The 27829-nt window shown below is 47.6% G+C and overlaps 1 protein-coding gene and 1 non-coding gene across 3 annotated transcripts in view; one reads left to right on the plus strand and one right to left on the minus strand.

Annotated features, from left to right (window-relative positions):
* The first annotated feature begins 268 nt into the window (after positions 1–268).
* EBF4 (EBF family member 4) overlaps positions 269–27829 on the plus strand; it is a 55818-nt gene continuing 28257 nt past the window's right edge. For both annotated transcript variants that reach the window (XM_055090639.1, XM_024117134.3), the window contains exons 1-7: positions 269–595; positions 1109–1230; positions 10936–11092; positions 11332–11395; positions 11568–11623; positions 13262–13335; positions 14574–14642. In XM_055090639.1, the coding sequence (XP_054946614.1) occupies positions 269–595; positions 1109–1230; positions 10936–11092; positions 11332–11395; positions 11568–11623; positions 13262–13335; positions 14574–14642 (869 nt within the window). The remainder of the gene's footprint in view (positions 596–1108; positions 1231–10935; positions 11093–11331; positions 11396–11567; positions 11624–13261; positions 13336–14573; positions 14643–27829) is intronic.
* Positions 17853–17925, minus strand: TRNAE-UUC (transfer RNA glutamic acid (anticodon UUC)). Its single transcript has one exon. It is a non-coding gene; the product is annotated as a tRNA-Glu (tRNA).

Here is a 27829-nt window from a genome sequence, read left to right on the forward strand (position 1 = left end):
CGCGGCCTCGGGCAGGCCGCAGCCCCCAGCCCCGGCGACCGACTCGCCAGGGTCCGCCCCGCCGCGGCGGCCCGGGCCCGGCCGCTCCTCCCCCGATGATGTCACGTCCCTGGCCGCCCCTCGGCCGGCCGCGCCGCCCCGCCCCCGCCTCCCCCGGCCCCCAGTCCCCTGGGCCCGCCAGCTCCCGGCCTCCCCCCCCCCCCCCGCCCTCCCTGCCTTCGGCTCCCGCTCCCCCGGGAGCGGCGGCGGCGGCGGCGGCGGCGGCGGGATGGCCCGGGCCCGCGGCCAGGCCCCGGGGAGCGGCGGGCGGCGGCGGCCGCGGCGGGGCGGCGCGGGAACCGGGCCCAGGGGGGAGTCGGCCGGGCTGCTGCTACTGCTGCTCCAGGTGCTGCCGCCCGCGGCTGCGGCAGGGCCGGGGCGCCGGAGCACGCGGGGCGCCGGCGGCGGAGGCGTCTGCTGGCCCGGCGCTGCCCCTGCCTTTCCTCGGGACGCGCGGCTGCTGCTGCTCCTGCCGCCGCTACCGCCGCAGTCGCCGCCGCCGCCGCCGCCGCCGCCGCCGCCGAGCTCCGCGCCCGCAGCCTCCTCCTCCTGGATGGTAATCAGCGTCCCGCGCCGGCGCCGCGGGCGGGTGGGCGGGAGGTGGGGGCGGCGAGGGGGAAAGGGCGGGCAGCCCCGCGCCCCCGCCTCGCCTGAGGCAGTTCAAGGGGTGCTCGGGCCCCCCCTCCGACGACCGCGGCCCTGGGCAGCCGCCAGAGCGCGCCTCTAGGGCGCCTCTGCGCGGACCGGGTGCCGTCTCCGCTCCCCTCCCTCACCGCCCCGCGCTCAGTCAGCCCGCCGGCGCTCAGGCCGCGGGGAAATCCCTCCATCTCCCCGCCCCGCGCCCCGGGAGGGGAGGGGACAGCGCCGGCGCTAGCGGACCTGCTTTCTCCGAGGGAGCGCCCAGGAGGCTGGCGCGCACTGAGCGGCCGGGGCTGGCGCTGCGCTGCGCTCCTGCAGGCGCCGGGTGCCGTCGGGCGGGCGGAGCTGAGACGCCCCGCAGCCTTGGCGGGACCGGATCCCCGGCTGTGGGAGCGCCCACCGACTGCGCGCCCTTATGTTTCCTGCGCAGGACGCTCTGCCCCGCGGCGGGCTGAACCTGAAGGAGGAGCCGCTGCTGCCCGCCGGCCTGGGCTCGGTGCGCTCCTGGATGCAGGGCGCAGGCATCCTGGACGCCAGCACCGCGGCGCAGAGGTAAGCGCTCGGACGCGACCGGGCGCGCTCGGGTTGGACGGCTCCGCGCCGCCTTCTCTCAGCTTGCTGAGCTGCTGGGGCGAGGGGTTGGAGGGAGCCCCAACTCTGCACTGTCCCGGCAAGCTCTTGTGCCCACCTCGCCCTGAGCGCCTCTGCTTCTTCCTGAGACTGTGGGGCGGGCCGGGGCGGGGCTTCTGCCTCCACTCCTGGATGTCCCGGCTCTGATTTCTGACTACCGCTCGCTGGCCCAACCGTCCATGGCTCTAGAGAAGGAGGTCTCCCGGCTGCCCGCAGTCCCGCAGCCACCAGCTGTTAAGGAACTGCTGACCCCTCCTTCTCAGGCAGTTAAGTGCCCCTCCTTGTCCAGTTCCATAGATCTCGGCCAGGAAAGGCACGAAACCCAGCCCCCTTTCTGCTTTCTCACATCCCTCAGACTTGGAGGATGGGGACGTGTGGAGCTGGAGAAGCGGCTGGTGGGGAAGAGAAGAGGTGGGCAGTCGGCTTGGTGGAATGATTGGGGCTGAGGATGGGTCAGGGCCGCTCAGGTCCCTCCAGGTGTTTTTCTGGTGGGTCCTACCCGAGGCAGGGGGTCCCTGGGAACCCAGCACCCACACCCATCTCACTTAAGTGACCCATCTGACTCCTTTGCAGGAGTCTGGGCAGGGAGCCTGGGTGGGGGATGGACTCCTGGATTTGGAAAGGAAGCATAATGATTCGTTGACCAGCCCCCCACAGCACCTGGGCTTTTTGTATCCCCAGTTGTGAGCAAGGGGAGGGGAGGTTAGACATCCTACCTGGAGTTCTCAGTGCCTGGGACTAGGGAGGTGCTGCCTCTGCAGATACATGGGACACTTGGGAGCAGGGCTTCCCAGAGGTCTGAGCAGCTGCTTGTCCAGCAGCTGGAAGGGATTCTGCTGGGGGGTTTCCAGGGCAGACCAGACCTGGATGCCAGCCGCACATTCACATCCCCAATCCTGTTCAGGGGATACCACCCCACCACCAACCCCAAACTCACCCCTTAACAGACACACACCTTGTTTCATGTTCAAACTGAATGGTGTTCCTGCATTCCTGTGCTTTCATGACTGTCCAGAGGGAGCACTGGGGCCTCTCTCTGGAGCTCACCTTTTTAGGAAGAGAAAGGGTCTTGCCTATGTATTAATATCCATATTTTTACTCATGATATAACTTTTCTAGAAAAAAAAGGAAAATAGAAAACAAAACCCCATCTCTCTAAATAGCTACTGTCAATAATTTAGTGTATTTCCTTCCCATCTTCCCATTAACATATTTTTTTCCTGTGTTATACATACAATTCTGTATCCTGTTTGTTTTTCTGTTGGTTCTGGTTTTTCATTTAATTTGAGATGGTCATTTCTTTGTCTTTTTATCCACCACCGCCTTTGTGGTGAGAGCTCCTTGTAAGAGAGGATGAAGTGTTCCAGTGGGGCCTCACGGTTTAAGGTTCCTATTTCTCTCTGACACTCCCCTCTGTCCCTGTCAGCAGGTTGGATGAGCAGGAAGCTGATGGGAAGGAGGCAGTGCCCTTGTAGCCTGTGTGGGTGCAGGAAGTGTGGCGATGAGGCTCTTCCCATGAGATTGGGCTTCAGCAGTGTTGTCTGCACATGGGGAAGAGGTCTTGAGTGGGGTTGAGGTGTCCAGTCTGAGTCCCCAGGGCCGCATCACCAGGACTCGGAAGGCCTCCCCAGTTTGAGGAGAGGAATTTCTTCAGGCCTGGGCCACTCATCTCCAAGTCCAGAGGCTTCTCTGTCTCAGGACACAGATTGGGAGCCCCCACACGTTTGGTTGCCTCTGGGCACCTCCTGCCGAGGGGAGCAGGTGGGAGGTACTTCTTTCTCATTCTTCCTGAGATGCCATCATCTCATCTGTTGGTTCTTGATCCCCCATCAGTCCTCTGTTCGGGTCTTTTCATCCTAAAACAGCAATGACAGGAATTCCTTTCTCTGCCCCTCCCCTCTCTTCCACCTCCAAAGGCTCCTCTCCCTCTGTCTCGGAGGAACTTGCCCTGGAACACTCCCTGCAAGGCTGCTTGGGGTCTGACAGCTGTCTTTGATGTGCTCTTCACCTTCACCCCACAGCCGCCAGCTTGTCAAGGCTTCTGGACGGTGCCTCTGGGTCCTATTCCTAATCACAGTGCCCACGGCCAGCTCGTAACCATGACACACACTCTTGCCCTCCACGACTTTCCTCCCTGGCTTGAAGGTTAACCCCAGTGTATCACCTCAGCCTGCTAGCCCACTGTCCCAGCCTCCCACCTCGCCCCACCCCCCCAAACCGTCTGACTGTCTGCCATGCACCAGGGGCCAAAGAAACATTTCCAAAGAACTCTTCTCTGATTGTGTCCCTCCCCAATTAAAAACTTAAGTGACCCCCACACACACTTCCTCCCAGATACTCAGCATTCAAGGCCCATCACAGTCTGATCCCAAGCTTCCTCTCTGCCTCTGTATGACTCTTGGCATACAACAATGTCTCTTGAAACAGTTCCCCTGCTCCCAGCACCCACACACCCACTGAATAAAATCTTACAACCTCTGGGACCCTCCCCCCCCAGCACCTTCTCTCTCTGTGCCCTCCCATCCGGCCCAGGGGAGCAGTTCTTAGTGCTGTCTAAGGATGCTTATCACAGGCCAGAGTCAGCTGTGCCCTGCCTGTCCTGGGCTTCCTTGCCCTGCCAGCCTACACCTTCCTTTAGGGCATGGATGGTGGCTCATTCATCCTCGTGTCCACAGCACCAGGTTCGAGCAGTCAATAGGGGATAATGAGTATCTGCTGCAGGAAGCAGGAGTGCATGTTAGAAGGTTACTAAGTCCGTTTTTGTTGGGCTCTGCTGTCCACGTTGGTGATCTACCTGACCCCAGGAACCAGGTACTGGAGCAGCTGCTGCTGCCCAGCTTTACAGCGCCAGCGTTTTTCAGAAGGTGGAGAAGGAGGAGAAAGCCCAGAGCCTGCTAAGATCAGTGAGGGAGGGCCTGCCAACAGGAAGGAAAGTTCTGAGCGAAAGAGGGGTAGGGAGAAAAGAGAGGCTGCATACCATACGCTGGAGGTAAGAGGGAAGGCTAGCAGTGTCTTCCTGGTGGGGAACTCTGCACAAGGATCCCTGGCCTACCCTGGGCCAACAGGACTTTATCTCTCAGCACAGAAGCAGTTCTCCTCTCCTTCTGATGTGACTCCCAGGCTGGGGAGACTCCTGGAGCACCCAGGCTAGCCCTCCCCCTTGAGCTGGTCCCAGAACACTAGCCGGGCCCTGAGAGGGAAGCCAGCTGGGGCTGCGTTTCCTGTAAGCAGCAGCAGGCTAGCATCCCTGCTAGGAAATGCTTTTGTTTGCTTTAATAATTAATAGCTCTTCCTCAGCCTGGGACCTGGCAGGCAGGCCTGTGGGTGGGTGGTGAGGGGGGTGGGCACAGAGAAGCAGGGTGGACAGTCTTTGGGTAGAATTGAGAGCAAGAGGAAACATGGGAGAGCTGGCTAGTGAGATCCTCCCCTCCCCCCTCATCCAGGGACCTGGTGGCTGAGATAATTTCCTGGGGCAAGTGAGCAGGGGATATGAAGCAGCCCCAAAGCCTCATCTCCGGCAGGCCCCTCTAGACCCAGGTTCTGCGCAGCTGCCTCTAGGCACCAGGTCCTCCTGCCTGCACTGTCGCATGGTTGGGGTGGGTTCACCCCAGTGAGCCTCTGCTTTTATCTTCCCAGGCTCTGGGCTAGGCCAGTAGATCCTGGCTGGAGTCAGGAATGCCAGACCCAGCTTGATGATTATCAGCAGTCCCAGGGACCCAAAGGATGCCTGCAGGGAGAGCCACGGCCAGTGGGTTGCTTGGAGGAAGAGAGGATGCAGAGGAGAGGAAGGTGGGACTTATGCAGCCATGCTAGGATGGGGAAAAGAAGATCTAGATTTAGCAGAGACAGTAGGGAAATCTGAGACAAAGGATGAGATGCAGGAAATACACACTTTTACTCCTTCCACCTCCAGGGTGGAGGGGGGATCAAAAAGGAGCCTCCCCCAACGGCTGATAACAGCAGGGCTTCTCCCCATTTCCCCAACATCCCAGATTCCAAGATGGATCAGGCCCAAGCCAAGGCACTGCTCGGAACCTTGGGCTGCCAAGGCAGGCAAGAGTTAGCATTTAGTAGAGGGCAGAGGGGTGCAGGGGAGACAAAGGCCTGAAGGTGCCTCTGGGGGAAGGCCAAAGCTCCAGTCTCGGCCATTGTCCTCTGTGGGATTTGAGATGCTTGTTTTAAATTGCTAGCACTTATAATAAGTACCTAATCAAGGATGTAAAGACTTATGAATGGCCTTCTGACCCGAGAGCAGAGACTGACTGTGAGGGAAGCGTCGTCTGTCCTAGACAGCTGTGGCGAGGTCCAGCTGCTGCAAGAAGGTTCCTGGGGCATCCTGCTCATCCTCTAAAAGGAGCATCTCCAGGGACCCCTGGGTGGCCAAGCAATAGCAGCCAGACAACTCTGCAGCCCCCAGATGCCCCCATATGCATCCCCCTGTACTCTGAAGCACAGGTTACCTGAATGACTCAGGCTGTAAAGGTCAGGTTGCCCTTGGTGTCACCTTTAACCTGGATTCCCAGCACAGTAGTCAGGAAGCCCACACACACCCATGCTCGGATGTCCTCCAACCAAAAAAATAGCTGTGCACACCGAAGCTTTTCTGTCCCAGTCTCCTTTAATTTGGGGGCTATTTCAGAAGATGGGAGGGGGTGAGTGGGCCCTGGTGTAAATATGAAGATGAGCACTTTCTCCTTCCACATCCGTGCTCTTTACAGGAGCACATGCCCCACCGCCTCAGCACACTCCGGAGTTGATAGGGAAGTGTTTTGTTGAAAACAATCTTTTTAAGAAAGCAAGGAGATGTGTAAATCATTTGGGAGTCTTACAAAAGTGGTTAATGTGGCTGTTTTCATCACTCAGCTGCATTTACCTGGAAAAGGCGCGTATGTGACACGCTTTGTGCACTAATCATGCTAAGTGAATGAGACGTTTCTGAATTATAGGCTCCAGCAATATATGCACCAGGTGAGGCAGTTCTCATGCATATTGCCAGGCTGCACGCAGGCCCTTGAGCTGTAGCTTTGCTGGCTTCCATCACACCGCAGGCCTCTAGATGGCTGGGAGTTGCTACCCCACTCACGTCCCTGGGGACCCTTGGGAAAGGGTCTGCTTCCTCTGCCAGCAACTGCCTCCTAAGACTCTTAGACCACCAGAGCCTGCTCCAGCCACCTGCCCAACAGGCCAGAAGCACCTGAGAGATGACGCCCCAGAAGCCCTCAGCCAGTGACTGACTGGAGTTGGACGATGAAGACCCCAGCTCCCTTGCTCAGCCCTCTGACTAGCTGAAGCACATGTTCTAGACTTGTTTCCAGAGCTCCCTGGGGGCTGAGCTGCAGCTGCCCTCAGTGGTTACTCGTGGATAATGCACCTGTTAGGGACTGCCTTTCCTTCTCTCTCTCACCCCCCACACCTGCCAGGGTTTCCTGGAATCACCTCCCACATAAAGTGTTCACATATGAATCCTTGTCTCAGGGTCTGCTTCTGGGGAAACCAGATAAAACACTTGCCTCTCCAGACTTCTGGGGCTCTCCTGCCTCTCTCCCTTCTTCCAGATAAAGGATTCCTATCAATAAACATCCTTGAAGTTTCTCTCCACACCCCAGTGGGTGTCTTGGGCCACCCCACTTTGGAGACCACAGAATCAGAGACCTTGGCCTTCATCCACATCTCTGCCTCTAAGGTACTGTGAGAGCACATGTCTTCTCCCAGGGTGCCCCAGCAGGCCTCTCAGACCTCTCCACGGCCCGGGTCTATCTTCTGAGCTGTTTGAGCATATTTCTATGTCTCTTTCTTTGTGTTCTTTAATCTTGGTTTGCTTTCTCATTACAAGAGTATCAGCTCTTCCCAAGGAGAGAAGAGCAGAAGTCTCCCCCTCCCCCTCCGCACCCTCTCCCTTTGCAGCTTGCAACTCTGCTCAGGGATGCTGATTGGTCACCTACTGCACGGGCAGGTAGGCGGTGGAGGTGCCTGGGGGAACCAGGAGAAGTCCAGACAGACCTGCATCTGGCACTCTAGCTGCTGTTCTAATCCTCATGTCCTTCTCTGTGTTCAGAGGAAATATGGGGATTTCTTTAAACCAAAACCTTTTCCATTTCACCTCGGTCTTCTCACTTGTCTCACAGGGGTATGAACAGGATAAACTGGAGACATTCGCAGACCAGGAGGGGTCTTGCCTATTCTGCCATCTTCTCCTGGTCTGCTTGGGGTCATATTGTTCTGCTGTCATTCTTGATAGTGATCCCTGTCCCAGAGCTATAAACTAGCCACCTCTGTCCCATTGCTTTGCGTGGATGTGTGTGATTGTGCCTCAGACCCACTAAGCAAGGTGGAGAATGGAGGCTGATGCTGGGCTGCCTCAAGGGAAGTAGAATTGAACCTGATCCCACAGTGGAGTAGGACAGTGCAGCCCCTTGATGCCCTGCAGCTGGCAGCCCTGGCTACTGGTCCACAGACCCCAGGCAGGGGTACCTGCTCCCTTTCCCCTCCCCTGGTCCCCCCAACGACTCTTCCTGGGAATCCCATCCTGCTGAGAGGGCAGGCCCTGTGAAGGGAGCTTGGCTTGGGGCTTAGGGCAGACTTCCCAGGTCTGGTCCTTAGGAGCCTGGTAGGAACCCCAGGCAGCCAGGACCCAAGACTGACTGGTATTTGCCAAGAAGGATGGATGGGAGAGGAAGCTCAGCATTATTGACTGACTCTTGGCCTGGGAAGTACAGGAGTGTCTGTGTAGATAGGGTATGTTGAGGGGTCCAGGGGGATTGTGTTCTTGCTCAGCCTCCACCCCTCCTCTGTTAAGGCCTCTTTCTTTCTCTCTACGCTCTCTCCCCACTGTCTGAGAGCCTTCCAGGCACCTTTCCTGGGCTAGATGACAGAGTAAAGGGCAGAGTGATCTGGGATGGCCCCACAGCCCATCTCCTGGCCTTATCTACCCCCAGGTGGTCCTGTCCCTGGGGAGCCTCACTGTCCCTAAGCTGGTCCTGGGGGCTGGAGGGAGGAGTCAGGGTTGCTGCCTCATTAGCATATTCATCAACAGTAATCAGGGACCTGCTGTGATCAAAGCTGTCTTCAGGCTTCCCTGCCTCTTGGCAAGTGGGAAGCGGGAGGGTCAAAGCCTAGATGTGAAAGGACTGTAAGCCTGAGGCTGAGGAGAAGAGAGGGACACGAGGAAGGAGGGAGGAGGATGATCCTGGAGCAAGGAACGTGTAGAGATAACCTTTGGTGGGGAAGAGAAGGTGTTGGTGGCCCCCTCCTCATCTTGATCAGGGACAAGCAAGACCCGTCACTTCTGCCTCCAAAATTAGCATTTTACATGGACGGCTGAGGCTCCCAAGCAGGCTTTCAAGAGGAGGAACGGTTTTCATTTTATTGTTTATGTATTTACTGTAATCTGTATGAGTAAAAACACAGCAAGCTTCTGAAGCCCATGACATTTCAGATATTATGGCTTTGCAAGAAGCCAAGTAAGAGTAAGTTGATTTAAAATTATACGAAGAAAAATATTAAGTAGTGATGAGTATGGCAGATGTTGTCACAGTGGCATGTCCCCATGATGGGACTCTGGTCTAAATGGCTCTCAAGACAGTTCCACCATTCCCATCCTCGCCTCTGCATCCCTACAGTAGCCTCTCACTTTTCTACCACACTGTGCCCTCCTTGCTTACAGTATCTTCTAAGCCCTGCCTGACTTCAGAGCCTTCTGGTGGCCTTTAGTCATACTTCCCAAACCACATCCCTCCACCAAAATGCTCTGTAGTCAAGTAAGCATGGTGTGTTAGTTACCTGTTGCCACATTTTAAAAAATCACCCCCAAACTCAGCAACGTAAAACGACATTCATTATCTCACACAGTTTCTTAAAGTTAGAAATCAGGGAGCAGTGTAGCTGGGTAGTTCTGGCTCAGGGTTTCTTATGAAGCTTCAGTGATCTGAAGGCTTGACTGGGCTGGTAGGCCTCACACAGCTGATCAGTTAGTGCCGGCTGTTGGCAGGAGGATTCAGTTCTTCTCCACGTGGACCATCCATAGGGGTGCTTGAGTATCGTCACAGCACAGCAGCCAGCTTCCCCCTGAGTGACTAATCCAAGAGAGTGAACAAGGAAGAAGCCATGTGTCTTGTATGACCTAACCTTAGAAATTGTATGCTATCGCTTGTGCCATATGCTATTGGCCACACAGACCAATCCTGATTCAGTATGGGAGGAGACTATATAAGGACCTGACTACCAGGAGGCAGGGATCATGGGGAACCATCTTGGAGGCTCGCTACCACACATGGGGAGCACTGGCCTGAGTGGGTCAAGGAGGGTCCATTCCTGGAGGGTGTCCCAGGGCCCCCCACATACACCTGTGTATGCATTTCCCAGCAGTTGTGGCTATAGCACTCTTTTATAGGATGAGGATCTGGAGCCATGAGAGAGCTAGAGAACACACTTTGGAAGACCTTGGCCCAGAGAAGAAAGTCTAAACTCCATGGCCTGGTTTTTGTATGCATGGATAGTCTGGCACTTCCAATAAAACCTTTTCTCTCCTCACTTCACTCTTTGAAGTGGTCCAGTGACACTAACCCTCATACCTACAGCCATTTCTTAATGCTGTTAGTTCTGCCCTTTTGCCTCCTGCCCCTGTTGAGCTCCTATTCATTCCTCAAAGACCAGGGGGAAGGCCACCATCACCGTGAAGTCTTCCCTTCATCACACACAGAAAGAATTAATCTTTTTTCCTTTGCTTTTACCGTTTTTTATATAGTAACATCTCTTAGGGGGCACCCACCACTCTGTCTTGTGTTGCAGCTCTCTGTATCTGTCTTCCCTCCCCTTCCAGGTGTTTCCCTCTGGCCCCACGTGGTGCCATGTGGCCAGCGCTTGGTGCATCATTGGGGTTCAGGAAATATTTGGTGGATAGGGCCTTGGTTCTTCTCTTCCTCCTGCTCTCACCCTGGCTTTGCTTCTGGGACTGGTTTCTGATGAGCCAGGAGAAAGCAAGGCCAGACCAGAAGATCCTTCTGACCAAGGGAGCCAGTGATGTCTTCCTCCAAGCATGGAGGCAGGTCCCCCTATACCTGGGGAGGACATTCCCACCTTCAGCCATAGCCCAGGGTCCAGGCTGGGCAGACTAGTGGCTCTGAGCCAGTTCAATGTCTCTTGAGAGTCTGATGGACTTCATCATCTCCCAGTCAATACTGTAGGCTCATGCACATAGCCAGCAGCTGGGGTACAGTGAGATATTCATTCCAAAACCTCCCAGCTGCCCCTTGAGGCCCTAAAGGGCAGTCACAGGAGCCTGCGGTCAGTAAGATGGGTTGCTTGTTCATTTGGTTTTAGAGATCAGCCTTCCAAAATTTGAGGCCCAGGGAAAAGTCTGGGAAGGAGTCTGCCAGGGATGCCTCTGTTGTCACCTGTTGTGCTGCTCATTCCCATGGGAGCAGGCTGGGGTGACCTCAGGGCTGGGAGGCCTCTTCTAGAACTGAGATGGCCCTGGCAAGGGTGGAATGGGCCCATCCAATTTCCTGCCCAAACTCTTGACACATCAGAGCCAAGTCTTGGCCAGCCCACCTACCTGGTCAGAGGTGATGGGGTCTTTCTCTCTGGAGGGCACTTCCAGTGGTTGCCCAGCAACTTTCCTCCCCACAGTGGCGTGGGCCTGGCGCGAGCACATTTTGAGAAGCAGCCCCCCTCCAACCTCAGGAAATCCAACTTCTTCCACTTCGTGCTGGCCATGTATGACCGGCAGGGGCAGCCGGTGGAGGTGGAGCGTACAGCTTTCATCGACTTTGTGGAGAAGGACCGAGTGAGAGGCTCATGGGCTCGCTGGGAAGGAACAGGGTGGGGGGGTGGGGAGGGTTTCAGGGAACCCCCTCCCACTGGAGCAGATGATGGATACGTGGTGGAGGAGTGGAGAAGGGGGTGATGAATGGATGGGAGGGAGGGGGTTAGGGAGGAAGGTTGGGTGGGAATGGAGTGGGGGGGAGGGGGGTGGCTGGAGGATCCCCGGGAGCACCAAGCATCCTCCCTATCTTGTCCCTGCAGGAGCCCGGGGGTGAAAAGACAAACAACGGGATCCATTATCGCCTCCGGCTGGTATATAACAACGGTGAGTGAGGCCCACTGCCCACTGGGTACCGCAACATCATATGTCACTTGGTGCCCCACTGTCAGGGTGGAGGGGGCCTGGCTTCAGCGGGGGAGGGTGTGGAGTGTGTTCAGTCATCAGAAGCCACAGGGGCTCCCCAAATAACAATCCCTTTCCGCCTTTCCACCCTTAGGACTTCGGACAGAACAGGACCTCTATGTGCGTCTCATTGACTCCATGTCCAAGCAGGTGAGCCAGCCCAGGGGATGCTCAGGCCTGTCCAGCCCCTTCTCTGACCCCCATCTCCCTGTGGTCTGAGCAAGCATCCTTGTCCCTGCCCCCACCTCCCCCACGCCCTTCATCCTCACCAGTCTGGCTGTCCACAGTTCTCACCACTGTCCACAGGAGGAGGATGTGTGGCTTTTGCCCTCTCGACAAGAAAAAGACAATATTTGTTCAACGACTTGGTCTTAGGTCCTGTTATCTAGAAGTTCAGCCTAGACGGGGATTCAGGTACACATGGTTTATTGGGGAGGAGGGGAGAAGCTCTCAGAAGGGGAGGGAGGAGAAGCAGGATAGGGCAGGGGATGCTCAGCAAGGAGGTGGTCTCAGCTGGAGTCAAGCCTCAGCCTGATCCACGAGGAGCCCTGGAGAAGGAATGGCACCAGAGTTGTTCCCCCTTGAGGCAAGGAGGCCAGGATTCTGTCCCCTGTATTGGTCAGTTACTGGCTGGGGACCACTCCCAAGGGGAGAGTGTAACCTTCCAGACATTTTCAGGGGAAGCAGCTCCTGTCTGCTGAGAGCAGTTCTCAAGAGAAAGCCCTTAGCAGCTAATGCTACCCACAGCTGGGGGATGGGTGCACTGGTCCAGGAGAGGGGACTGAGTGGGGCCCCAGAGCTTCCACTGCAGGCCCTCAGTACCTTGCTGACTTTAAAAGACAAGAGAAGGAGGCTCAGGGACCAGCATGAGGAGCTCGGGGCAACTGAAACCTGAGTCAGCCCTGATGGACTGTGCAGCCACAGGGCCCCAAGCCTCAGGCTTTTCAGAGAGGTTGTGTGCGCTGGTAAAGGAGCAGGGCTGAGTCTCAGATGTGAAAATCAGTGGCCTGCCACTTGAGGTGGAGACTTGGGCTTTCCCACACAGACAGTCTTCCAGCAGCCCCCACTCAATCCCAGGGCAGAGGAAGAAGTGGTGTGTTTCTAGGAAGCCTGTGGTCGCCATGGTGTGGGAGGCGGACCAGGCAGTGGCAAAGTGGGATTGCATGGTCAACAAGTGTGGAAGGGGTTGGAGAATGTCCGGAGAGAGAGGAACCCACAAGTAAGGGATGGCTGCGAGGCACAGAGGTTATAAGGTGGAAGCCAAATGTGTGGTTTGGGAAGCTCGCTCCTTGCTTCAGGGCTGAGGAGAGGCTGGGGGACTGGCTGGGCGTGGGGGAGTGGGGTGGTGGTGGCTGATCCAGCAGTCCAAGAGGGAGCCACTGGCCTGGCCTGCGGAGGTGATAGGAATGGGGAGAGGGGCCAAGGAGCCGGCGGGACAGCCTGGAGGGACAATGCTTGTGAGAACCATGGAGGTTGGAGTGTGTCTGCCCTCCCGGCAACCTGACCTGGGTCATGGTGATCTGGGGACCTCCCTGCCCCTGAGTAGAGCTGGCTCCGGAAAGAGCTGCCTGTGGACAGACAGAATCTGTAGACCTCATGCCACTCTTGCGCATTCTGATGGTGGTACTGGTTTGGGAAGCCAGGTTCCCAGCTCCCTCTTTGCATTCCTGGGCTCCCAGAGAGAGTTGGAGGGCGTGCTCTTCCCCGGGAGCAGGGCCCAGCTGCCCCTCCACCTGGCCTTGAGAGGAGCCTCCTTCCCCTCCAGCCTGCGCACTTCCCCTTCCCCAGGCCATCATCTACGAGGGGCAGGACAAGAACCCCGAAATGTGCCGCGTGCTACTCACCCACGAGATCATGTGCAGGTGAGAAGGGCTAGGTCACCTGCCCCTGGCCTCTTGGTCCGACCCCTACCACTGCCACCAACCCCCCCTCCCCACTGATCCCCAGGGAAGCCTGGGGGTGGGGGGTGATGAGGGAAGAGTGAGGCCCCTGGGCACAGTGCTGGCTGAGGAGAGGGTCCTTGAGGACCCATTAGCCTGGCCTGTTTATGTGGCTTCTCCGAGTGTAAGAGAGGCCTCCTGCTGCTACTGGGAAGCTTAACTAATAAAGCTCTGGGGAGGGCTCGCTGGGAGATGGGGGCAGGGCCTGGGCCTCCTGGATTAGCTCAGAAGCTGGAGGAGGAAACTTTGCTGCCTCTTATGTGAACTTCAGGGCACCCCCTGGACAGGCAGGATGGGGAAGAGGGAACACAGTGCTAGACTCCCCTTTTCCATTCCCCTAGAGCTTGGCATTTCTAGGCAAGGGCTCCCCAGGAGATGTCAGTCAGGAAGGGTCCTCCGAGGCAGCTCTTCATACATGGAAAAGAAAATAGTGTTCAAAAATCTGGTTGGGGGCTTCCCTGGTGGTGCAGTGGTTGAGAGTCCGCCTGCCGATGCAGGGGACTCGGGTTCGTGCCCTGGTCCGGGAAGATCCCACATGCCGCGGAGCGGCTGGGCCCGTGAGCCATGGCCACTGAGCCTGCGCCCCGCAACGGAAGAGGCCACAGCAGTGAGAGGCCCACATACTGAAAAAAAAAAAAAAAAAAAATCTGGTTGGGACAGTGGCTACCCTTGGGAAGGGCAGTGACCAGGAGGGGGCATGAGGGAGCTTCTGGGGCACTATCACATGGTATTTCTTGGTATGGGTGCTGGTTACATGGGTGGGCTCACTTTGTGATAATTCATGAGGTGCATGCTTACAATTGGAGCTCTTTTCTATATGTATAAAAAGTGTAAAGAGAGAGTAGGTGGTCAGCAGCCTACCCTTTCCTGGATCCTCCAGGAGCAGCATGCCTTTGGGACAAGGGTTTCTTGGCCAACCTTATCCCCAGGGATAAGGGCTCTCCAGGTCCCTGTGTAGGACCCTCACTGCCTGTCTCCCCCAGGCCCCTGAGAGTGAGCCCCTCTGGCCCAGGGATTCCATACTCAGAGACAGGACATCAGCATCCTCACCCTGGAGCCACAAACACACACACACACACACACACACACCACACCACGTGCTGTAATCTCCCTCTCCTTCACCCCCTTCCTCCTTCCCTCCCTTCTCATCTTTCCTTCAGCCGGTGCTGTGACCGGAAGAGCTGTGGCAACCGGAATGAGACACCCTCAGACCCCGTCATCATTGACAGGTACAGACCGGGGGAAGAGGGCCTGGCAGCTGCAAGGCCAAGGCAGGCTGGGATCAGCCACAGAGCACGGTGGCACCCACCACCCTGTTGGTGGCTCTGAGCAGAGAGAAACGGTCCCCTGACTGAAGGCCCTGGTGGCAGACCTTCTGGGGCTGGGCATAAGAGTTGTGTATCCTAAGGGAAGGAGCTGGAGAGGGCAGGGGTGGAGGGTGGTAGAGGCTGCAGGGCTAGAGGGGCTGGGAGGGCCTGGCAGGGAAGCGGGCTCTAGTCCTGGTGCCTGGTGCCTCTGTGCCGTTTGACTTAAGTTCTCTGATCGTCCGTTTTCTTTGTTTAAAAAATAGGGAAATACTTAGCAAGCTTCAATCATAGGATTGTCAAGGTGATGCATATGAAAATGCATTCTCCCACCATGATTTTTTTAAATTTTTTTATTCCTTTTTGAATAGGAAATGCATATATAAGGTACAAAATTTGAAAAGTATAAAAGAGTAAATAATGAAAAGTATGTCTGCCCCACCCCTATGTATAGCATACTGTACACAGTCTTTCGTACTTACCTTTCTATTTGTAACAACATATCTTAGAACTCATTCCATATTGGAACATAAACCCTGCCTTGTTCTCCTTTTAGTAGATTAAACCATTCACAGCGTACTAAAATTCAAGTTTAGGAGGGTTGACAGCAAAGTCTCCCACCTCTGCTGCTGGCTCATCCATTGCCCTCCAAATAAGCAAGCATTATTACCAGTTTCATGGGTATCCTTCCTGAGGTAGTCTGTGCAAGAAAATGCAGACACAAGCAGTCTCCTTATTCTTTTTTCTACTGTAAAATATTCCATTGTATGGATGAACTATAATTTCTTTAGTCTCTATTGCTGGACATTTTGGCTGTTTTCATTCTTTTTCAGGGATAAAATATGCTGTAGTGAATTACTTTGTCCATGTGTCACTTAGCACATGTGTGAATTTATATAAAGGATATTACTAGAAGCAGAATTTCTGGGTCAAAGGTGCATTTGTACTTTTGATAGTTATTGCCAATTTGTCCTCTGTAGAGATTATACCAATTGATATTCGTACCAGCTATTTTGAGAATGCCTGTTGCCGTATTCTGGTCGATTAGTATGTTGTTTATTCATTCAACAAACAATTTTTTAACATCTATTGTTAAATGTTAACATCTACTGTTAAAATGGACCCTGTGCCAGGGTCTCTTCTATATGCTGTGGATTAAGCAGTGACCAACGCACACAAAAAGCCTTGTGTTGATGGGCTTACAATCAAGTAGGAAAGATAGACATAAACTAACTGAATAAAATGTACAGCATGTTAGATGGTGATAACAGCTAAGGAGAAAAAGAAAGCCATCAGGAAAGATCAGAGAGTGCCCAGGAAGGGGCTATTGCAATTTTAGAGTACTTAAGGAAGGCCTCACTGAAGCTATGACATTTGAGCCAAGACCTGAAGGAAGTAAAGGAGCGAGCCAAGTATGAATCTGGGAGAAGAATGTTCTTGGCAAGAGTGTACTTGTCGTGTTTTAGGAACAGCAAGAAGGCCCAGGTGACTGGAATGAGGGGGACAGTAGGAGATGAAGATGTCAGAGATACAATGGGTGGGGCAGGAGGAAGGCCAGACCATGCAGGGCCTTGTAGGTTGCATGTAGGCCATTCCTGTAAACCATTGTAAGGACTTTGACTTTTATTCTGGATGACATGGAAGCCAGTGGGGGTGTTTGAGTAGAATGATATGACCTGATTTATATTTTGACAAGTTTTTAACTCTAGCTCCTGTGTTAAAGATGACCCGCAGGAAGCAAGGGTGAAGACAGGGAGATGAGTTAGGAAACCATAACAATTATCCAGGAGAGATGATGGAGGCTGCGACAGAGGGGATGTTACAGAGAAGTTTGTAAGAAGTGGTTGGATTCTGGGTACACTTCATAGGCAGAACTGACCGGATTTGTTATGGAAGGAGAGACAAGGTGACAGGGTGAGAGAAGTCAAAGACGGATCCAAGGTTTCTGACCTGAGCAACTTTAAGGGATGGAGCTCCTATTTACTGAGAAGGTGGAGATTTCAGGAGAAGCAGGTTTGGGAGGAGGAAGATCAGGAGTTTGGTTTTGGACGTATGACATTTAAGATTCTTGCTAAACCTCCAGGTGGAGATGTTGAAAAAGAGCTGAACACATGAGTGTGGCTCTCAAAGGGAAGGTCCAGGCTACAGATGTAGATTTGAATGAATGAAATCATTGAGGGAACGAGTGTTGAAAGAAAACATGAGAGGTCCGAGAACTGCATTCCGAGGTGTCCAATGTTGAGAGGTCATGGAGATGTGTAACCAGCAAAGGAGAATGAGAAGCAGCTGCCAGTAAAGTAGAAGGAAAATCAGGGGAGTGGAGTCCCAGAAGCCTAGATAGAAAAATTATCCCAAAGGGAGGCAATAGTCAACTGCATCAAATGCTGCTCATGGATATGATAAAAAGACTAAGGGTTAATCATTAGATTTAGCAATGTGGGGGACATTGGTGACCTCAACAGGAGCCATTTCAGTGGCAAAAGGGGCAGAATTCTGATAGGAGTATGTCTAAGAGAGAATGGGAGAAGAGAGATTAGAGACAGTGACTAAAGGAACTCTGGACTTTCACCCTAAAGGGATCAAAGAAACACGATGGAACAGCGTGGTGACAGGAGCACAGTGTAAGGCCAAGAAAAAGATATAGCTTGTTCAGATGCTGATGACAAAAACCCAGTAGGAAATGGAATATTATGATGCAAGCGTTAGAAGGGAGAATGGCTGAAGCAATGTCCTCTAATCAACGAAGGGCAGGGTTTCTCCTGCACACGTGGAGGACTGGCTTTAGCTGAGAGCACAGACGTTATCCATGGAGGCAGCAGGGAAGACAGAGAACCTGGACATGGGTAAATGGGAATATCCAACATAGGAGCTTACGGATGTTCTTTTCTGATTGCTTTGTTTTCTCAGTGAAATAGGAAGCAAGGTCAACAGTTGAGGATAAGGATAGAGAGGGAGACACTAGGGCATGAAACAGTTGTCCAAGAGAGTGAGTGGACCATGGAAATGTTCTGTGATTGCCAAGTGGCACTAAGGGCCCACCTAAGATCTGTGGTCATAAATTTATTTATTTATTTATTTATTTATTTTTAAAATTTATGTATTTGGGGCCACGCCACACGGCTTGCGGGATCTTAGTTCCCCAACCAGGGATTGAACCTGGGGCCATGGCAGTGAAAGTACCGAGTCCTAACCACTGGACCATCAGGGAATTACCTGTGGTCATAAATTAAAAGTGAGCAATTTCCCCAGTCCTGCTGAGCTGCACAAGTGCAGGTGCAGAACAGGTGAGTGGTTGCATATAGCCAGAGTTAGGAGTTTGCTGTGTGAATACGATGAAACATGAGAGGGCAAGATAGTGAAAAGTGTAAGCAAGGGGTGTTTACAAAAATGGAACAAGGAATTTAAGCTCAGAAGGGAGAGGACTATGGGAGAGTGAAGAGAAGGCGGGATGAATGGAACATAGGTTTTGATGGGGCCAAGAATTACTAGCGTTGAGGTACTAGAAGGGGTTGGAGCTGGTGGTTAGGGAGTGGGTTGTCTGTAGGTAGGATTATTCAGAAATTCCGTTTATTGGTAATGTGTGGCCAAGGAAGTGTAGAGAGAAGGTAATTGGAGGAGAGATACTCAAGGAATGGAGAGAAGAATGTGTTGGAAGAATTATCTATTTACATTGATACTGAAATCACCAGGAATTTTGATTGATTTTAATGATTCTTTATAGATCTTAGATACTGATCCTTTGTCAGGGAAGTGTATATCACGTAACTCAATGTAGTTGAATTTATTGATATTTTCCTCATGGATTTCATTCTGCATTTTGTTTAAGAAACCTTTCTCTATGCTGAGTCATAAAGATATTCTCCTATATTTTCTTCTAAAGATTTCACAGTTTTTCCTTGTATATTTAGGTTAGTAATCCATGTGGAGCTAATTTGGGGGCATGGTGTGAATTAAGGTATCAATGTAATTATTTTTATTTATGAATCACTAATTATTCTAGTATCATTTATTAAATAACTCATCCTTTCTTACTGAGCTTCAGTACCACCTATGTCCTAAATCAAGTTTCCTTCTATTTGTGTGTCCGATTCTAGACTCTGTTTTATTCTCTTGATCTATTTGATAATCTCTGTGCTAACATGGCATTGTTTGAATCACTCTATCTATATAAAAATAATATAGACAAGCGTGTAGGGTAAGGTTCCCATCTTCTCTTGTTCTTCAGGGAAGAACTGACTATTTTGGCCTTTTGTGCTTCCATATAAATTTTAGAATCCATGTAGAAAGTTCCACACCAACACACACACACAGACACATCTTTGGGGGTTTTGTATGGTTAACTTATACATCAGTTTGGAGGAGAATTCACATCTTTATGCTACTGAGTCTTCCTATCCATGAATATGGTTTCTCTCTCCATTTATATAGATCTTCTTTAAAGCCTTTCAATAAAGGTTTATAATTTTCTCAATTATTTTTCTCAGTAAAGTCTACATACACTTATTGTTTTCATTCATTCACTCATTCAGTAAATATTTATTGAGCATCTACTATATACCAGGCACTGTTCTAGGTTCTAGGAATACCACAGTAAACAAAGCAGACAAAAATATCCATATTCATGGACAGAGAAGACTTTGGGGAGATGGGCAATAAACAGTAATTATAAGTATGTTAGAAGGTGATAGGTGGGAAAAAATAGAGAAAAATAAAACTGATCAGGAGTATGGGGGTGGGGGAGGTGTGGTTTTAAATGAAGTGGTCACAGTAGGCCAAATTAAGAAGGTGGAGTTTGAGGAAGGACTTGAAGTGGTGAGGGAATGAATCATTCAGTTGTATGGGTAGCTTATTTCTAGGTACAATTTATATTTTGTTTTTATTGTAAATTATATCTTTTGCTATGTTTTCTAAGTCTTTGTTGATAGTTTAAAGAAATACGATTGATATTTGCATGTAGATATTTGTCTTTAGATTTCTTTTGTTTTGTTTTTTCTATAGAGGCAGACATGTAAAAAATGACTTGTTTTTCCTATCCAATCCTTTTGCATTTTATTTATTTTTCTTACATTACTTCACTGACTAGAACCTCAAGTACAACCTTGAGAAAATAAGGAGTGATAATGGGCAGTCTTGGCTTGTTTTTTATTTTAAAGAAAATGCTTCCAGTGTTTCACCATTTAAAATGTTGCTAATTGTAGGTATTTGGTAGCTATACTTCATCAAGTTAAAAATGGTTGGTATAAGAGGTTTTAAATTTTTGTTTGTTGGGTTTTTTTCATGAACAGATGTTGAATTTCACATGTTGTTTTTCTCTACATGTGTTGAATTGATCATATGGCTTTTCTCCTTTAAACTGTTAATGTACTGAATTTCATTAATGGATTTTCTGATACTGAACTACTCCTGGTATAAACCTAACTTGATGATGATTTACTATCTTCTTTAAATGCTACAGGATTTGCTTTGTTAATAATATTTAGGATTTTTGCATTTATGTTCAACATGATTGGCTTGTAATTTTCTTTTCTTACAATGTCCTAGTATGATTTTGACAGTCCGTGGTATAAGACCCTTAAATAATTAGACGGGGAATGTTCTTTCTTTTACTATTTGCTGAATGAATTTGTATTCGTTTGTAATGATTTGTTCCTTGAAAATTTTTTTTTTTTTTTTTTTTTTTTGTGGTACGCAGGCCTCTCACTGTTGTGGTCTCTCCCGTTGCGGAGCACAGGCTCCGGACGCGCAGGCTCAGCGGCCATGGCTCACGGGCCCAGCCGCTCCGCGGCACGTGGGATCCTCCCAGACCGGGGCGCGAACCCGGTTCCCCTGCATCGGCAGGCGGACGCGCAACCACTGCGCCACCAGGGAAGCCCTGTTCCTTGAAAATTTGTTACAATTTGGTTTTAGTTTGTGGGGTTGAGGAGGAGAGAATTTTTAAGTCATTTATTCATATTTTAATGGTCATAGGACTAATTTAGGCCTTTTATTTCTTTTTTACTCTATTTTCATGAGTTACATTTTTAAAGGAATTTGTACAATGTGCCTAAGTTTTCAAATTTGTTTCCGTAAAGTCATTCGTAATGTTCTCTTATCTTTTTGATCTCTACTGTATCTTTTAAAAAAATATTTATTTATTTGACTGCGTCGGGTCTTAGTTGCAGCACATGGGCTCTTCATTGTGGCTTGCTGGCTTCTCTCTAGTTGTGCCGCACAGGCTCAGTAGTTGCGGTGCGCGGGCTCTCTAGTTGTGGTGCATGGGCTCCAGAACACGTGGGCTCAGTAGTTGCGGCATGTGGGCTCTCTAGTTGTGGTGCACGGGCTCCAGAGCACGTGGGCTCAGTAGCTGCAGTGCGTGGGCTTAGTTGCCCCGAGGCAGATGGGATCTTAGTTCCCCAGCCAGGGTTCAAACATGTGTCCCCTGCATTGGAAGGTGGATTCTTAACCACTAGATCACCAAGGAAGTCCCTCTGCTGTATCTTTAGCTGTGAACCTTTTCCATTTCTGATATTAATTGTTTGTATCATATCTTTCTCCTTGATGAGTTTTGCTAGCAATTTTTACTTTTATTTGTGTTTTCTAAAAACTGACAGCTTTATCAATCTTTTTCTAATGTTTGTTTCACATTACATTAATTTTGCATTTATCTTTATCATCTCCCTTCTTAGTTCTTTGGGTTTATTTTGTTGTTCTTTTTTAATTTCTTAAGTTGGATGTTTAGCTCATTAATTGTTGACCTTCTTTGCTAATATACTCATTTAAGGCTATGACATTTCCTTAAAATACTATCTTTCCTCTATGTCACATTATTTTTTATTTTTTTAATTTTTAAAAATTTTTTTGGCTGCATTGAGTCTTAGTTGCAGCATGCAGGATCTTCATTGAGGCATGCAGAATCTTTTTGTTGAAGCGTGTGGGCTCTTTGTTGTAGCACACGGGCTTCTCTCTAGTTGTGGCATGCGGGTTTTCTCTCTCTAGTTGTGGCACGTGGGCTCCAGGGCGCAGGGGCTCTGTAGTTTGTGGCACGTGGGCTCTCTCCTTGAGGTGCACGAACTCAGTAGTTGTGTCGCGGGGGCTTAGTTGCCCTGCGGCACGTGGGATCTTAGTTCCCCGACCAGGGATCAAACCCTCATCCCCTGCATTGAAAAGCGGATTATTTACCACTGGACCATCAGGGAAGTCCCTATGTCACATTATTATATCTCATATTTTCATTATCAGTTCCAAGGATTGTTAAATTTGTTATGATTTCTCTTTTAATACAGGGGCTATTTAGAAGTATGTTTCCTTATTCTTTATTTTTAAATTAACTTTATGAGGTATAATTGATATTCAATAAAACAGGCATAAGGCATACAATTTGAAAAGTTTTGACATATGTATACACTGATGAAACTATCACCACAGTTGAGATAGTGAACATATCCTTCATTCCCAAAAGTTTTCTCATGCCCCACCTGGAATCTCTCCCTCTCTCCCCTTACCTCCATCCTCAGGCAACAGTTGATCTGCTTTATGTCATCATAGATTTGTTTGCATTTTCTAGAGTTTTATATAAATGGGATGATACAGTATGTGCTTTTTCTTATGTCTAGCTTCTTTTGCTCAGCATAATTTTTTGTGTTATCCATTTTGTTACATGTATTAATAGTTCATTTCTTTTTATTGCTGAGTCGTATTCCATTGTATGAATATAGCAAAATGTGCCTTCATCTCTTGATAGACATTTGGGTTCCTTCCAGTTTTTGTCTGTTATAAGTAAAGCTTTATAAACATTTATGTACAAGTCCTTATATAGACAAGTGCTTTCATTTCTCTTGGCTAAAATAAGTAGGAGTAGAATGGTTGTATATGTATATGTGTATGTGTATGGTAAGTATATGTTTAACTTCATAAGTAGTCGCCCATTTTCCAAAGTGGTTGTACCATTTTATGTTTCCCACCAGCAGTGTATGAGAGTTGTAATTCCTCTACATTCTCATCAGCATGAGAATGATCTCTGTTTTTAATGTGAGCCATTCTAATAGATGTGTAGTGATATCTCATTATGGTTTTAATTTGCATGTCCCTAATGACTAATGATGTTGAACAAGTTTTCATGTGCTTATTTGCCATCCATATTTTTTTGGGGGGGAAGTGTTTGTTCACCCCCTCCCTTTTTATAGGGTTATTTTTTAATTACCGAGTTGTGGGAGTTCTTTATATACTATGGATAAAAATCAGATAAATATTTTGCAGAAAATTTTTCCCAGTCCGTGGCTTGTCTTTTCATTCTCTTAACAGTGTTTTTGAAGAGTACGAGTTTTTAATTTTGATAAAGTCCAAATTATAAATTTTTTCTTTTGTGTATTGTGTTTTTGTTGTCATAGCTAAAAAATCTTTACCTAACCCAAGGTCACAGAAAATTTCCCCCTTCCTCTATAAGTTTTGTAGTTCTAGGTTTTTTTTTTTTTTTTTTTTTTTTTTGTGGTATGCGGGCCTCCCTCTGTTGTGGCCTCTCCCGTTGCGGAGCACAGGCTCCGGACTCGCAGGCTCAGTGGCCATGGCTCACGGGCCCATCCGCTCCGCGGCATGTGGGATCCTCCCAGACCGGGGCGCGAACCCGGTTCCCCTGCATCGGCAGGCGGACGCTCAACCACTGCGCCACCAGGGAAGCCCTGTAGTTCTAGGTTTTATGTTTAGGAGTAGGAACCATTTTGAGTTAATTTTTGTAGATGATGAGAGGTATAGATTCAAGACGTTTTGTTTTGTTTTGCAATATATATTTGTTTTGCAATATACATATATATATATGTTCCAGCACCATTTCTTTTAAACTTTGTAAAAATTCAATTGTTTATATATGTGTGGGGTTATTTCTGGCCTCTATTCTGTTCCATTGATTCCTTAGTCTAGCTTTTATGCCAATACCACACTGTTTTGATTACTGTTGCTTTATAATAATTCTTGAAATCAGGTAATATAGGTCCTCCAACTTTGTTTCTTCATTGCAACTTTTTTCTTTGCACTTCCATATGAATTTGGGCATCAACTTGTCAATTTCTACAAAAAATTCCATTGAGATATTGATTGGGACTCTTTGAATCTCTAGACTAATTTGGGAAAATTGATATCTTAACAATATTGAGCCTTCCAACCCATGAACAAGGCATATCTCTCCATTTATTTAGATTTTCCTCAATCTCTCTCATCAATATTTTGTAGTTTTTAGAATGCAGATCTTTCACATCGCTTGTTCAGATTTATCCTTTAGTATTTCTTTATTTTGATGCTATTGTAAATGCTGTTTTAAATTTCAATTTCCAATGGTTTATTTATGGTATATATAAATATGAATTTTTGTATAACTGATTCTGTAGCCTGCAGCCTTGCTAAACTCACTTATTAGTTCTAGTAGCTTTTCAAAGAGTCCAACAGATTATCTTTATAGACAATCATGTCATCTGCAAATAAAGACACTTTTATTTATTCCTTTCCAATCTGGATGACTTTTATTTATCTTTCTTGCCTGATTGTACTGGCTAGACCTTCCAGTACAATGTTGATAGTAGCAGTGGTGAGGATGGACACTTATCTTTTTCCTGATCTTAGGTGGAAGTTACTCAGTCTTTCACCATTATGTACTTTTTTTATGTATGTATGTGTGTGTGTGTGTGTGTGTGTGTGTGTGTGTGTGTGTGTAGCTATAGGTTTTTCATAGATGCCTTTATCACGTTGAGGAAATTCTCTACTATTTTTTGTTACTGGGAGTTTTTATCAGAAATCGGTATTAGATTTTTGTCAGGGGCTTTTTCTGCATCTATTAAGATTATTATTTTTTTTTTTTAGTTTAATGTGATGAATTACATCAGTTGGTTTTCCGATGTTAAACCAACCCTGCATTTCCCAGATGAGCTGCACTTGGTCATGGTGTATTATCTTTTTAATATATTGTTGGATTCAATTTAATAAAATTTTGTTTAGAGCTTTTGCATGTTCATGATGAATATTTGTCTTTAATTTTCTTTTAACTTTTTTGTCTGGTTTTGGTATCAGATGTGCTGATATACTGGCCTATAGATTTAGTTGGGAGGTATATCCAGCTCTTCAATTTTTTGCAACAGTTTGTGTAGAATTGGTATTACTTCTTCCTTAAGTGCTTGGTAGAATTCACCAGTGAAGCCATCTGAGCCTGGACTTTTCTTTGTGGCAAGTATTTTAACTATAATTTCAATGTCTCTAATAGAATAGGCTATCTACTTTTTCTAGAATGAACTTTGGTAATTTGTATCTTTCAAGGAATTTGTCCACTTCTCTTAAGTTGTTGAATTTGTTGGCACAAAATTGTTTATAATATTCCCTATCCAATATCTCTAGAATCTGCAGTGATGTCAGCACTCCCATTTCTTATACTGGCAAATTGTGTCTTCTTTTTTCCTGATCAGTCAGGCTACAGGTTTATCCATTTTATTGACCTTCTAAAAGAACCTGTTGGTTTCATTGATTTTCCCCATTGTTTATCTATTTCCTATTTTGATATTTATTAGTTCCTTTCTTCAGCTTATTTTGGGCTTAATTTCCTCTCCTTTTTCTGGTCTCCTAGAGTGGAAGCTGAGGTCATTTATTTAAGACCTTTCCTTCTGTCTAAAACAGACTTTTAATGCTATGCATTTCTCCCTAAGTATTGCCTTAGGGTCATACCACAAATCATGATATGTTATGTTTTCATTTCCATTTAATTAAAAGTACTTTCTGGGGCTTCCCTGGTGGCGCAGTGGTTGCGCGTCCGCCAGCCGATGCAGGGGATACGGGTTCGTGACCCGGTCTGGGAGGATCCCACATGCCGCGGGGCGGCTGGGCCCGTGAGCCATGGCTGCTGAGCCTGCGCGTCCGGAGCCTGCGCATCCGGAGCCTGTGCTCCACAACAGGAGAGGCCACAGCAGTGAGAGGCCCGCGTACTGCAAAAAAAAAAAAAAAAAAAAAAAAGTACTTTCTGATTTCCTGTTTGAGTTTTGTTTTAACACATGCGTTATTTAGTTTCAAAAAGTTTGGGGATTCTCCTAGCATATTTCCATTACTGGTTTCTAATTTAATTCAATTGTCAAGGAATATATACTTTGTATAACTTGAATCCTTCTGAATCTTTTGAGAAGCATTTTATGGCCCAGAATATAGCCTGCCTTGATAAATGTTTTGTGTGCACTTGGGAAGAATGTGTATTCTGTTGTTGTTGGATGGAGTATCCTATAAATATCAAATAGGTCACATTAGTTGATAAGTGTTTTTGAGTCTACTATATCCTGCCTGACTTTCTGCCTATTTTTTTTTCTGTTATTGAGAGAAGGGTATTGGAATGACCAACTATTATTGTGGATTTGTCTATTTTTCCTTGAGGTTCTATCAGTCTTGCTTCATATAATTTGAAAAACTGTTATTAGATACATAGATATATAGGATTATTTTATGTCCTCTTGTTTAATTGACCCCTTTATTATGAATCCATAAAATCTACTTTGATATAGTAATATAGCCATTCAAGCTTTCCTTTGACTAATATTAGCATGATAAATCTTTTCCATACTTTTACTTTTAATCTATTTGTGTCTTTATATTTAACATGCATTTTTAAAAACTTTTTTTATTGCAGTATAACAGAAATACATGCAGTTTGGGAAAAGAAAAATTGCTCATTTGTAATTTTTATTAAATTAATTATGTAAATACTCTCTTAATTGTTAATTTTAAGCTACCAACAGTTTGACACTTGACTCACAAATTCCTGTTTAACAATTGGCCCTTATGAACTAGTGTGAACCAGCTTTAGCACACCACTACAACATGTATACAAAAAAATGTACGAATCATTAGTTTATGGATCATTGTATATCAGCAAAGTGAATACACCTACCACCCTGGTCAGTAAATATAATTATACCTTTCTTTCTTCCTTAAAGGTGACCACTGTCCTAACTTCTAACACCATAGCTAACTTACTTTTGAGATTTATTTTATTTTATTTAAGGGTGATTTATTTTACTTAAGGGTGGCAGTGGGAATAGCCATAGATTTCTAATACAAACCAAATACAAAAATCAAACAACCATAAGAATAATGAAAATCTAAATATGAAAAGCTAATCTTTTAGGAGAAAAATAAGGAGACTATCTTTTTTTTTTTTTGGCCAATGGTAATGGATATGTAAGGATATTGACAACAACATTGGAATAGCAGAAGAATTGAAAATACTATACATTGATCAATGGGAAACTAGCTAAATTAATTATATTGCATATACACAATAAAATACCATGAAGAAAGCAAACACATATATAGTCTTTGGTTGAACCATATACCATTCTAAGTGCTCTACATTACATATACTATCTCACATAATTTCCCAACAATACTACTACTCTCCCATTTTACATATGAGACAAGAATTTAAGTAACATGCCCAAGATGACACATATATATATTTTTTTCTGTCATAATATTGACATTCAGTCCAGTAATCCTCCACTGTAACAGCTCCTTTACTTTGCAGTGAAAATTGATTTGTATATTTTTTTTTGCCTCTGAGTCCTTAACATGCATTTCTTATAGTCAGTATGTCATTCAGTTTTTCATCTGATCTGATAATCTCTGCCTTTTAATTGGTATATTTAGACCATTTACATTTAATGTGATTATTGATATGATTAAGTTTGAGTCTATCACCTTGATATTTGCTTTCTATGGTGTTCGGTCTCTTTTTTGTTCTTTTCCTTTTCTTCTACTCTTAGATTATTCAGGTATTTTTTATTATTCAACTTTATCTCCTTTGTTGGTTTATTAGCAAAATTCTTTATTTTGTTATTTTAGTAATTGATTTAGGACTTAAAGTACACATCTTTAACTTATTGCAGTCTACCTTCAATTATACCACTTCGTGCTATTGTCTTAAATTTTATTTTTATATATGTTCTATAATCTACAGTACATTGATATTATGTTTGTTTCAACAGTCAATTATTTTTAAAGATATTTAAATTATATGAAAAATATCATATATTTACCCATATAACTATTTCTATTGCTCTTCATTCTTTTCAATAGATTCATATTTCCGTCTTGTATCATTTTTCTTATGCCTGAAG

Source organism: Physeter macrocephalus, chromosome 14, assembly GCF_002837175.3.
Source record: "Physeter macrocephalus isolate SW-GA chromosome 14, ASM283717v5, whole genome shotgun sequence".
NCBI classification, from domain to species: domain Eukaryota; kingdom Metazoa; phylum Chordata; class Mammalia; order Artiodactyla; family Physeteridae; genus Physeter; species Physeter macrocephalus.